The sequence below is a fragment of the Narcine bancroftii genome, chromosome 4 (genome assembly GCF_036971445.1).
Source record: "Narcine bancroftii isolate sNarBan1 chromosome 4, sNarBan1.hap1, whole genome shotgun sequence".
Lineage (NCBI taxonomy): Eukaryota > Metazoa > Chordata > Chondrichthyes > Torpediniformes > Narcinidae > Narcine > Narcine bancroftii.
Genome location: NC_091472.1, coordinates 306,063,270 through 306,077,623, shown reverse-complemented (window position 1 = coordinate 306,077,623; position 14,354 = coordinate 306,063,270). Strand labels below are relative to the sequence as shown.

General features: G+C 38.2%; 1 protein-coding gene across 3 annotated transcripts in view; it reads right to left on the bottom strand.

Moving 5' to 3' along the window:
* agps (alkylglycerone phosphate synthase) overlaps positions 1–14,354 on the bottom strand; it is a 182,172-nt gene that overhangs the window by 22,916 nt on the left and 144,902 nt on the right. For all 3 annotated transcript variants that reach the window (XM_069935825.1, XM_069935826.1, XM_069935827.1), the window contains exons 14-17: positions 11,014–11,126; positions 8,991–9,060; positions 6,474–6,535; positions 3,487–3,576 (exon numbers count right to left, since the gene is read on the bottom strand). In XM_069935825.1, the coding sequence (XP_069791926.1) occupies positions 3,487–3,576; positions 6,474–6,535; positions 8,991–9,060; positions 11,014–11,126 (335 nt within the window). The remainder of the gene's footprint in view (positions 1–3,486; positions 3,577–6,473; positions 6,536–8,990; positions 9,061–11,013; positions 11,127–14,354) is intronic.

The window sequence follows — 14,354 nt, the reverse complement described above, 5'->3', positions numbered from 1 at the left end:
GTACTCCTTCTACCTGCATACAGACAGATCCTAAAAAGAGAGGCTCCAGAGATTAGGACAGCAAGAAGATGATCACAGGAAGCTGAAGAATTTTACAGGAGTGCCTCGAGTTTGTGGATTGGGCTGTGCTCTAGAACTCAGTTGAGGATCTGAATGATTTCACCAAGGCTGCGATGGATTTTATTGTCCAGGGTTTTCCCCAACCAAAAGCCCTGGATGGACAATGAAATTTGGAAATTCCTGAGAGCCAGATCTCAGGCATCAAGCCCAAGGCACAGGTAAGACCGACGGAAAGCCATCTCCTAGGCAAAGTGGAGATCCTAGACAAGGATGATATCTGACAGTTGAAACAGGGCCTAAATGGCATAACCTGCTACAAATCCAGTACAATAGGAGACACCAAAGCTTCACTCTCAGATAAACTCAATGAATTCTACACCAAAACAGGGAAGAACCACTGTACACCCCCACGTCCTGATGATGCTCTACTGTCAGTATCTGAGGATGATGTGAGGTCTGTCTTCAAGAGAGTGAATCCAAGGAAACCATTTCATCCAGATGGAGTACCTGGCCAAGTACTGAAAACCTCTGCTGACCAACCTGCCAACATATTTATGGATATTTTCAATATCTCAGTCCAACTGGGCGTGGCACCCAATGGTATCAAACAGGCCTCAATCGTACCAGAGCCCAAGAAGAGTGTGCTAACCTACCTAAATGACTACCAACCAGTGGTACTCACATCCACATAGATAAAATATTTTGAGAGACTGGTGTTGAAGTATATCAATCAGTCCCTGTCTGACCAGCAACATGGATCCGTTCCAATTTGCCCTCCACAGTAACAGATGCAGATGCCATCTCTCTGGCTCTACACAAAACCCTGGAACACCTGGACAACTAAGATGCCTACATCAGGGTGCCCTTTATTGACTACAGCTCAGCATTCAACACCTCAAAACTAATCAGCAAAACTCCAAGACCTGGGTCTCAATACCCCGTGTGCAATTGGATCCTGGATTTACTCACGTCCAGACTTCAGTGTTTATTGGCAAGTACATCTCATCCACATTTGGCATCAGTACTAGATCACCACAGAGTTGCGTACTTAACCCCCTAGACTACTCTATTTACTCCTAATTATGTGGCTTAGTACAACATCAATGCCATTTATACATTTGCTCACAGTACCACAGGTGTGGGCTGTATAAAAAGGGGTAATGAGTCAGCATACAGAAGAGAGACTGAAAACTTTGCTGAATGGTGTACTAACAACAATCTCTCACTCAATTACTCTTTTTACAAAGCCCTTAAAAGAATTAACTGCCTTTTAACTGCTTCACCTACCTGTCTAAATGCAACGAACATGGAATGGGGGGAGTAGCCAATGTGTTTCGACCTGCCTTTTCTTATTTCAGTGTAAACAACCCAATCTGGCTTTAAACACAGGTCGTTCACAATTAAGGGGGATCTCTGTGTAAAAGGGGTATATGTCACCAAAACCAAGGAGCTGATTATAGACATCAGGAAAGGAAATCCAGAGGTGTACACTGGGGAATGAGAAGTGGCGAGGGTGAACAAATTTAAGTTCCTGGGAGCCACCATCTTGGAGGACCTTTCCTGGATCCATCATACTAACGTCATCAAGACAAAAGCACGTCAGTGCCTCTACTTCCTCAGGAGTTTGCGGAGGTTCGGTACGTCATCAGAAACCTTGGAAAGCTTCTACAGATGTGTACTGAAATGTGTGCTGACCGGCAGCATCACAGCCTGGGATGGGGGCACCAATACCTCTGAGCAGAAAGATAGTGGACCCAGCCTAAATAACAGGAAAAACTCTCCCCTCCATCGAGAACATCTGCGTAGAACTTGGCAGTTGGAGAGCATCATCAATTATCGTGATCCACACCACCTAGGACGCGCTCTATCCTTGCTACTGTCATCAGAAAAGAGGTATAGATGCCAAAAGGCTCATACCACTAGATTCACGAATAGTTGCTACCCCCTCCACCATCAGACTCCTAAACAACACTCAATCAGAGACTCATTTAAAGATTCTTACTTTGAAGATTATTTACTACTGAATATTTATGTTTCCATATTTACATAGTCTACATTCCTTTCTTTTGTACACACATTTTTCTTCTTGAATACAGTTACTGTAAAGGTTAAAACCTTGTGTTTTTGCTTCTTAGTAATTTTGTGCTTTAAGGATAAGTATTGTTTGTAGTGTTACCATAATTACTATGACATCACATGTCGTAATATCAGTGCAGACTCGGAGCCTGCTTTCTCATTCTTCAGAGAACCATGAAAGGTCCATAAATATGCATCTACAGAATTTGGTTTATTGGATTGATAAGATAGTAATTCGGAATATCGTCCTTGCGTTTCTTTGAAGATAACACGTTTTGAAATTGGGAAATATTAGAAAATGGAAAGTGTCGTATATAGTTACTAATAAATAGAAGTTCTGCCTGGCCCGGAGGAAAAATAATTTCACGGTTGTATTTAACAACATGTATGAACCCTGGCAATAAATTTTAAATTTGACTCAACTTTGGGTTTTAAAAAAAATAGAAAGCAAAATTTTTCGATAACAGAAGCTGTTATAATCTATACAGAGAAACGATTTTATGATCAAAATGCCTTTGCCTTTTGAATTGTGTTCAGTAACTTGTGCATTTCCAGCATTCTTTCCCCCCCCCCCCCCACCCCCACACCATAAAAAACTACCGGGGGTTTTGCATACAACAGGATATTCTGGGTAGCAGTAAAGAGTTGCTGCTCAGAAGTAGAGTGACAATGCTAAAACATAGGACAATGGAAATGGAACTCAAATTGTGGTTTTCTCCAGTTACCAACACTAACCCCCAGAGCAAAATTAACTAAAACCTAATTTAAAAATTATTTAAAATTCACATTATAAATGCAGAGCACTTAATCCAGACCAGGTATACCTTTTATATTTATTATATATTTTTATGTATTTATTATACATATTAGATATATTTGATGACACTTGATATTAATCTTCCACAGGGACAATTGCTAATGTTGACTTTATTTTGTAATTGTGAATTAAACAAGCTTATGTTTTTCTTCCCCATGGCTAAAATAAACGTTTATTTATTCTAAAAACATCTCAATGCAAAGAAATGACAAATTACGGTAATTATGATGAATGTCTATTTCTAACCAAGCCTGATGAATGAAGCAAACAATTAGTGTGATCAGCTTTTGTGTAGACATTATTCTAACAACCACCCGTAACAATTTGGAAACTATATCCCAACATGATGCATTTCAATGTTCAGTAAGGTCAAGTAGGGAAATGCTAGTCAAGATGGCTCTTCCCCAGAAAGGACAAATTAAATGCTGGTGAATGGAAAGAGAGGGAAAGAGAAACCTAAGCAGTCATGGATTTTCTGGACATTATGGATCAGAAGAATAGAACATTGTGAGAACCAGAGTAAAAGAATTTACCTGCATGTGGCAAGAGGTGGAAACTGAACACCCTTTTCTTTACATTCTCTAATTATTTTCTCCTTGACATTCCTGCAGAGGTCAAGCACCCTAAAAACAAAATCTTGAAGTTATTAACAAATGAAAATATGGTTGTTTAATATATGCTGGTAAAAGTCACTTAAAAAAATCATTATGAATGAATTTAATTTTGCAACTTTAAGAGTAGCATATTATATATTATTCCACTTCTATTTATTTTGTAGTCATATAATTCAGCAAAATTTAACTGATTAACCAAGATATACGAGTATGGACAGTGAGATTGACATGGCAGTGGGGGATGGGCACATTAGTGTTGAAAAATAACTGGCAACTAAACCAACAGAAAAGTTAGTACAAAAAGGTCCTTTTCAGGTTGGCAAAGCTGTAACCACTTGAGTGTACAGGAATTGATGCTTGTGTCTAGGCTATTCACAACCTATATTACTGGCACAGATGGTGAAACCAAGTGTGCTGTAGTCATATTTGTCGAAAATAAAGATAGGTAGGGAAACAAGTTATGAGGAGAAAGATAAAATGGGCAAAAAATTGGTAGCTGGTGTCTTATGTGGGGAAATGTTTTAACCACATTGATAAAAGGATAATTTTGCTTAAATGGAGAGAGACTACAGAATGTTGCAATCCAGAATACAAAACCAATTAGTATGTAGGTGACGTTACTACGAAGCAAACGCAATATAAAATCAGTGAAATTTTGTTGGAATTGTACATGGCACTGGCAAGTTCATTCCTGGAGTACAGTGTAGGAATTTGGTTCCCTAATTTAAAATACAGTACAACTCCGATTATCCAAAATGGTCAGAACCGGGCCTATGTCGGATAAACTTTTTTTACCTGATAATTGGTCATTTTTAAAATCAGCCCAGTAGCAACAGCAAATCACTTGTATTAATGTTGAAACAACAACAAGCCACAAGGAAAAGCTTTTTAAGCATTAAAATAATGTTTAATTCTCACACTAAAAAAGCTGGCCACAACACTGCCGCCAATCACCAAGATCTCCCAACTGCCGCTGCTGATCTCCAACACATCCCCGCAGCTGCTGCTGAGGCTTCCCAGGCCGGTGGAACACTCACTCATAAGTCGGGAGGCTCCTGTCTCCCTGGTCACTGGAGCTCCTGACGCCCAAGTCCCAACTCCAAATCCTCCCCTAGGCCTACTGCATATGCACATCAGGGAATCCGGTGTGCATATGCAGTAGGCCTAGGGGAGGGTTTGGAGTTGGGTGGCATTGGGAGCTCCGGTGTGTAAGGGAGGGAAAGGGATAAGAGAGAAGGGGAGGGATGGGAACTCCACTGAGCCCGAGATCCAATTCCTTCCCGGGAGGCTGTCCCCTTGATGATGCTGGGACAAGGGATTCTTCCCACCATTTGAGGTTGGGCGACAGTGGCATGCAGTTTGAGAGAAAATAGGGGAAGGTAAAGAAGAAATGGAAAGAGAGAGGGGACGGAGTTTCCTGAAACGAGGACAAGTGTTCTAATTTCATGCCAAGTGATTTTTTTTTTCAACCTGTGAGGTCAGTTTGGCTCTGAAAAAAATGAGGATTTCTGATTTGTTTCAGATATCCTCATTTATCCAAAAATGTTTAAAATTTTGGATAAACGAGGGTTTCAGGGAATCCAATTTCGGATAATCGGAGTTGTACTGTACTTGGATTGAAGGCCTCTCAAAATAAATCCCAAAATGAAAGAACAGTCTACCAAGGAAAGGTTAAATAGGTTGAATCTTTACTCACTGAGAATTATGGAAGACAGAGGTGATCTTGTTGAAATATACAAGATTCTGAGGCAATGCTTAGAGAATTCTTCCCCTCAAGGAACTGCCTAAAATTAAGTTTTTAAAGTAATAGTTCATCCATTTAAGATTCCAAACGAGGAGTCATTGGGTCAGTTTTTTTAAATTCTCTACTTATGCACTCATGGTAGTTCAATTAGAGATAATTGGGAAGGACAATAAATGCCACCAGTATCTAGATCCCTCGAGTTAAATAGACTTAAAATATATTCAGGGCTAAGACTGACAGAGTTTGGTTCTAACTAGAAAGATATCAAGGGTTACAGGAAAATGCAAGTTCAGATCCAATATTAACTTGTTGAATGTGGAAGAGGCCACATCCTCCTTATAATGGTCAAGATTAAGTGCAGTCTTCTCACATGGTGGGATATGAGGATCTAATTAAGTTATAATTTTTAAGTTTGCAACTAAACCAGAGTGAAATATTTCTTCAAAAACATGCCAAAAAAGGGAATAGTTTATGCACCAAAAAAAATGCATGCTGGCAGCACCAACGAAAACTGAAAAGTTTGAAGTGGGAGGAGCAAGAAACCTGGTGCTCATTTTTTTGTTGTCTTTAAGAGTGGGAATTATGTTCGTATCTACTTTAAAATTATGATTGCATAGTTATGAACAATGGGTTGAAATCTAATTGCATCTTTTGTAGAATTTATGTTTCACTTGAGCCTTATGGTGATCAAAGATTTTAATCTCTCTCAATTTTGTGTTTATCACAACAAAAAGATGATCAAGTCATGGTAATGAAGAAACTACATGCAGTGTATGTCCAGCATTGACACAAAGTAATTTAATGACTCCCAGCATTGTAATAAAAGAACACAACATATACATATATTGCTTTGTAATCCAAGCTACAGTGTATTATTCCTCTGGATCTAAAAGAAGTGGGAACTAGCCAGACTTTAAATGATCATTCCTTATTCCTGTTGGACCACATCCAATCACCTTCACAATGAATGCAGTGGGTCATATTGAGATATCCACAAATGGTATGCTTTAATGAAAGATCCAGTTATATTGCAAATTTTTTAAATGCTTTCTTTTTTTGATAAAAATGAACAAATGTTATAATGAATATTCTCCATTTCATTAAACAATAAACGTTAGGCAGAATAACATTATTTTCTTTAAAAACTGTGAGAATGATTTACCGGTCCCAAGGAACTGAGGTTTCAAATGATTCTCCTATGATGTAATAATCCATGCCCAAATCCTAAAGAATGTACAATACAATGTTAGACACTGGGGTTTTTTAACTGCTTCGAAGCAGTAACTTTAAAATATCCATAAATACTGGTATTTCCCTTCAAATTACAAACTGTGAATTATGGACGTTATTTTTCATTGATTACCAATATTCCAATGGTTAGATAACAGTGATGGAACTAAAGTAAATATTCTAAGACTGGCAGAGGAGGGCACGTTGTTGCTCACCGCTGGGTATTGAGAGATGATGAAAACCTCTAGAAATTTATGGTGACTATATCGAATGTCATGTAATCTCGATGCAGAATTTTAAGATGGAGTCAGGGTTCTTAATACTAAGATGCATCAGAAAATGGAAAAGTTAATTGGATACAGTTCCAGTTGTCTAATTCCTCAGATTGAAGAATAAAGTTGAAAAGGTGCAGGATTAGCACGGATGGATATTTGATGGACGGAAGGGATATGCTGTGCAGTATAACCCTAGAGAGTGGGACAAGGGTGTACAAGGTAGCATTGCAGGAGCAGAACCCTTTCACCCCTTCAGCAGGTACAATACCGCTGCATGGACTATTAGAGAGATTGCAAAATTGATAGGCAAATTGACAACTGTACTGGATTAAAGGTCATTCAAGTTAGGCGAGTGAAAAGTAATGCATTGATAATCAGGGACATGTAACCACAGTGAGAGTCCTGAATGCTTTTTTGCCTGCATGGTGTCATGGTCAATGCATCTCCTCAGCCTGGAGAGAAACGTGGACTGGAAGGGGAACATCAGATTGCTGTGGCCCATGTGGCAAAGATGGGGTAAACCCAATGTTTTTGCTTAAGGGAAATGAGCAGTTACAGTCCAAGTTAAAAAATATTGACCATAAAAATTATAATTTCTGGATTCCTACTCAAGCCATGCGATAATAGACATGGGTAAATATGATCAGAGTAGAATAGAAAGCTGTAAAGATTGATGTGCACGAAATGGGTTTCAATTCAACCACTAATGGCACAAGTAATGAAAGAAAAGGTGTTATTCTGTTTAGATGGGCTGCACATGAATCAGGGTGGGACCAACAAATCAAATGATAAGACCAAAACTGAAAAAGTAAAATGCCAGGGCAGGATGATAACAAACAAGGGAATGAAAACCAGAGTCCACCAGGAAAGGACAGTGCATTAGTATGAGAACATCCAGTTCAAGGCAAGAAAAATGTGTACAAATGCAAAGTTGAAGGTTCTTTATTTGAATGCACCAAGGACAGGGGAATAAATCATACAAATAAAAATAAATGGGTGCGATCCAAAAGCTTCAACAAAAAAAGCCATAACAAAGTAGCCAATGAGAATGAAATATTTCAGGATACTTTAAAAGAGATAAGAAAAATGGAGAAGAGGTAAGGCAGTCCAATAATTAAAGAATGTGACAAGAGTAGTAAAGAAGGAAGCTCAGTAAATGAAATAGTACTACCATTTATGACACATTTAGAAATAACATGGAGCAGAGAACATAGGTGGGAATTGTACATGGGTCCCCACACAATGATGATCAGGGTGTTATATAAACCACGAAATTAAATTTGCTTCTAAGAATAACCATCAAACGATATTGCGCAGTTAGAAAGAAATAATTGATGATCTCATAATTAAAAGGGAACAATGATCATCAACTATATTAAAAGGACAACATTCAAATAAATTTTAGTTTACATCCAATATATATTGCTTAAGGCAAAAAGTCTTACAACAAAAGTGGCTCAGTATAGCTCTTGAGAAGTTGAAGAGAGTACAAACCTTTTTCTTTGGTCTAATCCTGAGTATTGAATAAAAATAGATTTTTTTTCTCTAAAAGAAGTAAAGGAGGTCAAAACAATGATCAAAAAAAAGTAAAGTAGAAATCAATTAAAAACAAATCTAACTGTAAGAGTTTGACCTGACATGCATAGAGAAAAAGATCTAAAGCTAGTCTGGGTTCTATGTAAATTGAACGAGGAGAAATAGCAGAGAAAGTAAACAAATATTTTGTATCACCCAAGAAGATGAATTGGTAAAATTGGAAGGAACTAGTGGTCCACAATAATTGGTAAGTTCAACAAAATTGGCATTAAAACTAGTATGGCAAAAAAAACCCTGAAAGTTGATAATTTCCCAAGATCTGAGAATTTGCGCTCAAGGGCTTTAAAGAAAACAGCTGCAGACACCGTACATCCACTGGTTATTTTCACCATTCAGATTATACAGCAGTTCCAACATATGTGGATATGTGGAAAATAATAAGAGTGGGGAAAAAAATGGTGTTTTCTCAAAGAAATAATTTTTGACTTAAATTCCAAGGTTGAACAACCTACTTATCAAGAAGATATCACTGGAGAAACATCTATTTTAATCATACATACAGACATCTGAACATGCTGTCAGTTTTGCAGTTTCTACACAAGTCAATCTAACCCCCAAGTCCAGATAGGTTAACATACCCGAATGTAAGCAATAACAAATGTTAGCATGTAGCCTCGTTGTCCATCATCTTCTCCAGCTGCCAGGCCTCTAAAAATAAATTTATATAAATAAAAACATTTATTCACTGAAATGTTCAGCAATTTCCTCTTTAAGTCAGCAATTTGATTTTCAACACATCTCGAAGTCTGTTATTTAGAAAGAATAACTGTTTCCCTCTGCAAATGCAATCAAATTTGAGGAATAGTTTCAGCGTGTATTTTTTATTTCTTAGTTTCTCATTAAAAAAACTTTAAACTCAGCACCAGTTGATGTACAACTGTTGGAATGAAATACTGAACAGAGAAAGGATTTCTTTTCTTTTGTATTCAACGAAACATACCACCATTTTTATTTATGGGACGAATTATGCTGGACTCAGAACACAACCTAAAATTTCTGTAAATAATTAAGGGAAGAAAGCCTGATGAAAAAGTCTCTCCTCAGCCCTAATCATTGCCAGGACAAATACAAACTTGAACAGCATCGATATCGACTGTGTGGCCCAAAACCCGATGGCATGATGATTTTTCCAATTTCCTCTTCCTGTTTCCATCTGTCCTTGATCACACATCTCAAACAACACTCCCCTCCCCAATAGTCTTCTCCCTTACTTACTTGTCTCTCCACCTTTCGAACGTTCATTTGTCCTGCTATACCTCTTAAGTCCTCCTCAGCCTTTCCCTCTGCTCCCTTTTATCTCCTCTTCCAATCCTAGTCTTCAAAAACAGTGCTAACCTAAAAGGTGCTTTCAAATTGCAGTACCCGGGTAGTCCTCCTGAGATCAGAATACGATTACTGGGTCGTGGATGCAGGATGCACCTTTCAATTCACGGGCAGACCTACCTGCTAAATCGCCAATGCGGCAATTTAAGGGGATCCCGTGCCCACAATGACGCGGTGACACGTCACACTCTCACGGGAACTATTGGCCATCAGTTCCCCCCATTCCCCCCCCCCCCCCCACCAGCCATCAATAGGCCCATCCCCGAATCAGTCACCACCCTCCCCACAGAGATGTGGCACTGTCGCAACAGAAGCGGGGGTGGTTGATGCCACGACATGCTGCTCAGGTTTTCGGCGTCAGCTCAATGCGGGAGTGCAGGAGCAATGACCTTCTTCCTTACCCATAATTCCTCATGCTGGTCAAATGGCTCAGCCAGCGTAAATCACAGCCCCCAACTCTTCCCACGAGTGCAACCCCCTCTTTCTTCCAGATCGCAGCCCCTCCCTCCCCCCCCCAGTTGCTTCCCCCCACTTTCCCCCCTTTTGCGGTGACTCACTCTCCCCCCGATCGCAGCAGCAGCACCTCAGCCGGGGTTTCTCTGTGACGCAAGCTTGCAAGTGCTAACGTCACCAGAGTAACCGTCCCAGCCATTTTCCCTTTCAAACCGCCGGACCAGGATGCCGGGGTAAGTTTCACTGGGTTCCCTGACCACTTCTGAGGTAGGTCAGGTACCCGGTTGGACCCTTTCAAATTGCCACGTAACTGGGTCGCTAACTATGCAAATTGCCTAGTTAACCCCATTTTACGTGGCAGTTTGAAAAGTTCTACTGACTCTCCACTTTTCTTTCTGCTGCCTGGCCTACTGAGTCCCTATTACTCCTCCTCGTTTGCTCAAACTAACAAATAGATTGACAAACACACTCATTAACGGCATACCAAATGTTAAATCATGCAGAATTAAAGTAGGAAATAGCGCAACTTCCCAAAATGTACTAAATGCCTTTAAATAGCCATGAACACATTTCTCAGTCTTTGGTTTACATGCTGCATCACAAGTTTTTCCTCACAGAAACTTTTAAGTCCTGTTACATCACAAAAATCAACCTTGTTCCCTGAGGCATTTGGCTTTATTTTTTTTAAACGAAGTCAGCACTTTGGTTTTCAACAAACAAGTTTATTATTTGGAAGGTTATCAACCTGAAATCTAATTGCAATGTGTCTGGAACAAAGAAAATCGAATTTGAAGCATGATTGGCCTGTTTTTCTTTAAGTCTTACCCAACTTTGGAAGCAATATCATAAACATGTTTTTCTTGTTGAAGAACCTTTTCTCTGCTACCTTCAAAAAGCAGGGTTGCGACGCACAACTCATTGGGATCAAAACCCTTGAACTGTGGAGAGTAAAAGAAAAATCAACAGCTTTTAGGGAGAATGTGAAGATGCAAGATAGATTACAAAATCCAAAGATGAATGAGTAAATGGATTTTAGAACATACAGATGCTTTGATTGCAAATTATTGCAAAGAAATAGATTGAAAACAAATCTGCTAGGCTCTACTTGGTAGGTAAGCAGTTATTAGTTAGATTCCCCCCGCCCCACCCGGACTTCAATGAAGCATTCAACTTCACCCTGAACTTTCGCTGTCCTCTACAAAATTTGCTGCAAGTTTCAATTTCTGTAAGATGGTATAGAAGCCACGAGATGAACCAACAGATCCATATCAGAACCAATCCAAGGCCATTGTCAAACAAGATAACGTCAAGCTTTCTCGCTAGAATATTGCAGCTTACCTCCAACATAACAGCCAGTGGGTTGATTATGTCTAACATCCTATGTGTGTAATTAAGGGACACTTTGAAGATGCATTTTGATCAATGTATACACAGGAGTAGCATGCTGATTTTGTGAAAATGGCAATACAGTCAAATCCAAGCAACCAGCGAAAATAAATTGCAGAAAATAAATAGGTAAAAAATACGTACGTTTAAAATTGGTCCCCCCAGTCGTTTCCACCCCCCACCCCCCCCCCCTACCAAACCAGTCAGTTTGCCAATCCACACAACAGGTAATCTCAATTTGGTGAAATTTGCCAAAGTCATATTGCCATTTTCTAGTTTTAATATTAATTATGCCAATTTGAAATACATGCATTCAATGGGTAGGAGATTTATCCACTTAACTTGATTTATACATTTCCTCACATGGAGCATACAACTGACTCCAGAATTAGAAAAGGGGGAGGTAGTATGTTTGCCCTGTCACAGGGATCATTTATTGCCTCAGATACAGTGTTCTGGTTACCTTAGACACAGACCCTGTGGAAATATAACTGCACTGATTTAGAGAAAGGAAGAAGAGTCCCAGGGTCAGCTTAATGAATTGAGTGAACCAGAAAGTACTGACGAAATTAACATGGCAAATAACAGGAGTCGGTTATTCAGCTGCTTGTGTGAGTTCCAACATTCCATAAAACCATGGGTGATCTTTTACTACAGTGTGAATCTTTATCCTTCATCTCCCTAAAGATGTGGAAGTTATCAAGGCAAGTGACACAAGGTAGAAGAGGCCACCCTTATATATGTTGAGCGTTACAAACAGAAAGAGTTAAAAATAAAAAAACTGAGACAGTACAGATGGAGACTTGGAGAACAAGAAATTATGAGAGAATGGAGGGAGTGGATAATAAATTTGTCAAGTTAAATCCACATGTTATGTTGCAATTCATGAATTTTACAATATTGCACAACTGCATTTGATTCAATAAAGATCACCATTATCTCGACTAGGGCTGTCAAATTCTAAATTAATCCTAAATCTTACACAGTTTGTTCCAAAAGAAATTTTCTGGTATTTGATGCTCGCCTTTTCCTTTTAAACCCCTCTGAGCTTGGAATTTACAATTTATCTTCCCTAAGGATACCGATCTTTTTTTTTAAATCCTTGACAATTTAAGAACCAAAACCAAGCCTCATGAAGTTTTCTGATCACTTTGCTGGTGAGGCACAACGTCTACCAGAGTTACATGGGAGATTGCCGATGAAGGAATCTGGGACAAAAACAATCTACTGGAGGAACTTAGTGGGACAAGGAGCATCTGCAGCAACTACTTTCCATTATAGTAGCTTGGAGGATAAAGGAATCTTGATGTTATCTATGACTCATTCAAACAAATTCATACTAAAGCTAAGTTGGGTTTTCCAAAGTTTATTAAATGATATTAAATATTGTTTATTATAAGTTGATAAACATTGTTACAAGCTGGGGGGACCAATTGTTACAAGCTGTTAAACATTGTTAAACAGACAATAGAAAATGTCAGAACATTCTCTCTGTATCCTCCATTCCGCAGACCAAAGGCAACTAAACTAACCCTTATCTCCTGGTGAGCAGATAAACTAGCTATCCCCCTGAAGCAAAGATGTTGCTATTCTAGGAAACAGCATAAAAAATGTTAAACAAAAAGTCACAAACAGACTGTTTGCAAGCATGAAATACATTTAATCCCTATAATACCAGCCCCTAATTATTATGTTTAAAAAATAATAATTACCGTCATTAAGATAAAAAATCAAACAGTACATAGTAGTATATATATCAGTTAAATTTTGAAAGATAGGGTTGAATGGGATTTTTTTATTTAAGGTGTTAGAAAAGTTTAAATTCAGCCCTTTTTTTTTTATTGGTTGGGTTAAAGCTTTATATACAAACCCGATTGCTAGGGTGGTGACAAATGGTCAGGTTTCTTTACCATTTAAGTTGACCCGTTCAACTTGGCATGGCTGCCTATTGTCACCAGCCTTATTTGCATTGGCTATTGAACCGTTGGCTCAGACTATTAGGCAGAATGATGAGATTAGAGGGATGAAGGTTATGAATGAAGAATATAAGATTAATTTATTTGCAGATGATGTTTTGATATATTTGACAGAACCGGAACAGTCGGTGAAGCAGTTGCAAGAGTGTTTGTTGAAATTTGAAGAAATATCCAGATACAGAGTTAATTGTGATAAGAGTGAAATTTTACCAGCTAGAGTAGGTGATTATTCTGAATTTAAAAATATTATAAAATTAAAGTGGACAGATTAAATTAAATATTTGGATGTAATTGTAGATGCTAATTATCACTCATTGTATCAGTTAAATTATGTTCCTATATTAAAAAGGATTAAGCAGATTTGATTAAATGGAAAGATCTTCCATTAACTATGATTGGTTGGGTCAATTGTATTAAAATGAATATTTTCCCCTGAATTCAATATTTATTTCATGTTCACTTTCAAAGGGTTTTTTTCAGGATTTGAATAGAGCAGTGCGGGAGTTTTTATGGAAAGGAAAATTAACTCGAATTATTATGTTTAAAAAAATAATAATTACCATCATTAAGAAAAAAAATCAAACAGTACATAGTAGTGTATATATATATATATATATATATATATATATATATCAGTTAAATTTCAAAATAAAACTCAATTATCAAAACTTTCTGACTCTGGTAAAAGACAGATTTTGGTAATTGGCCTGTTCAGAAAGCCAGTTTTAGTCTTGATCTGAACTTGACCTAGAAATCCCCTTTTGTCCTGAATGATATCAACAATCTTCCCCATCAACCAGGAAT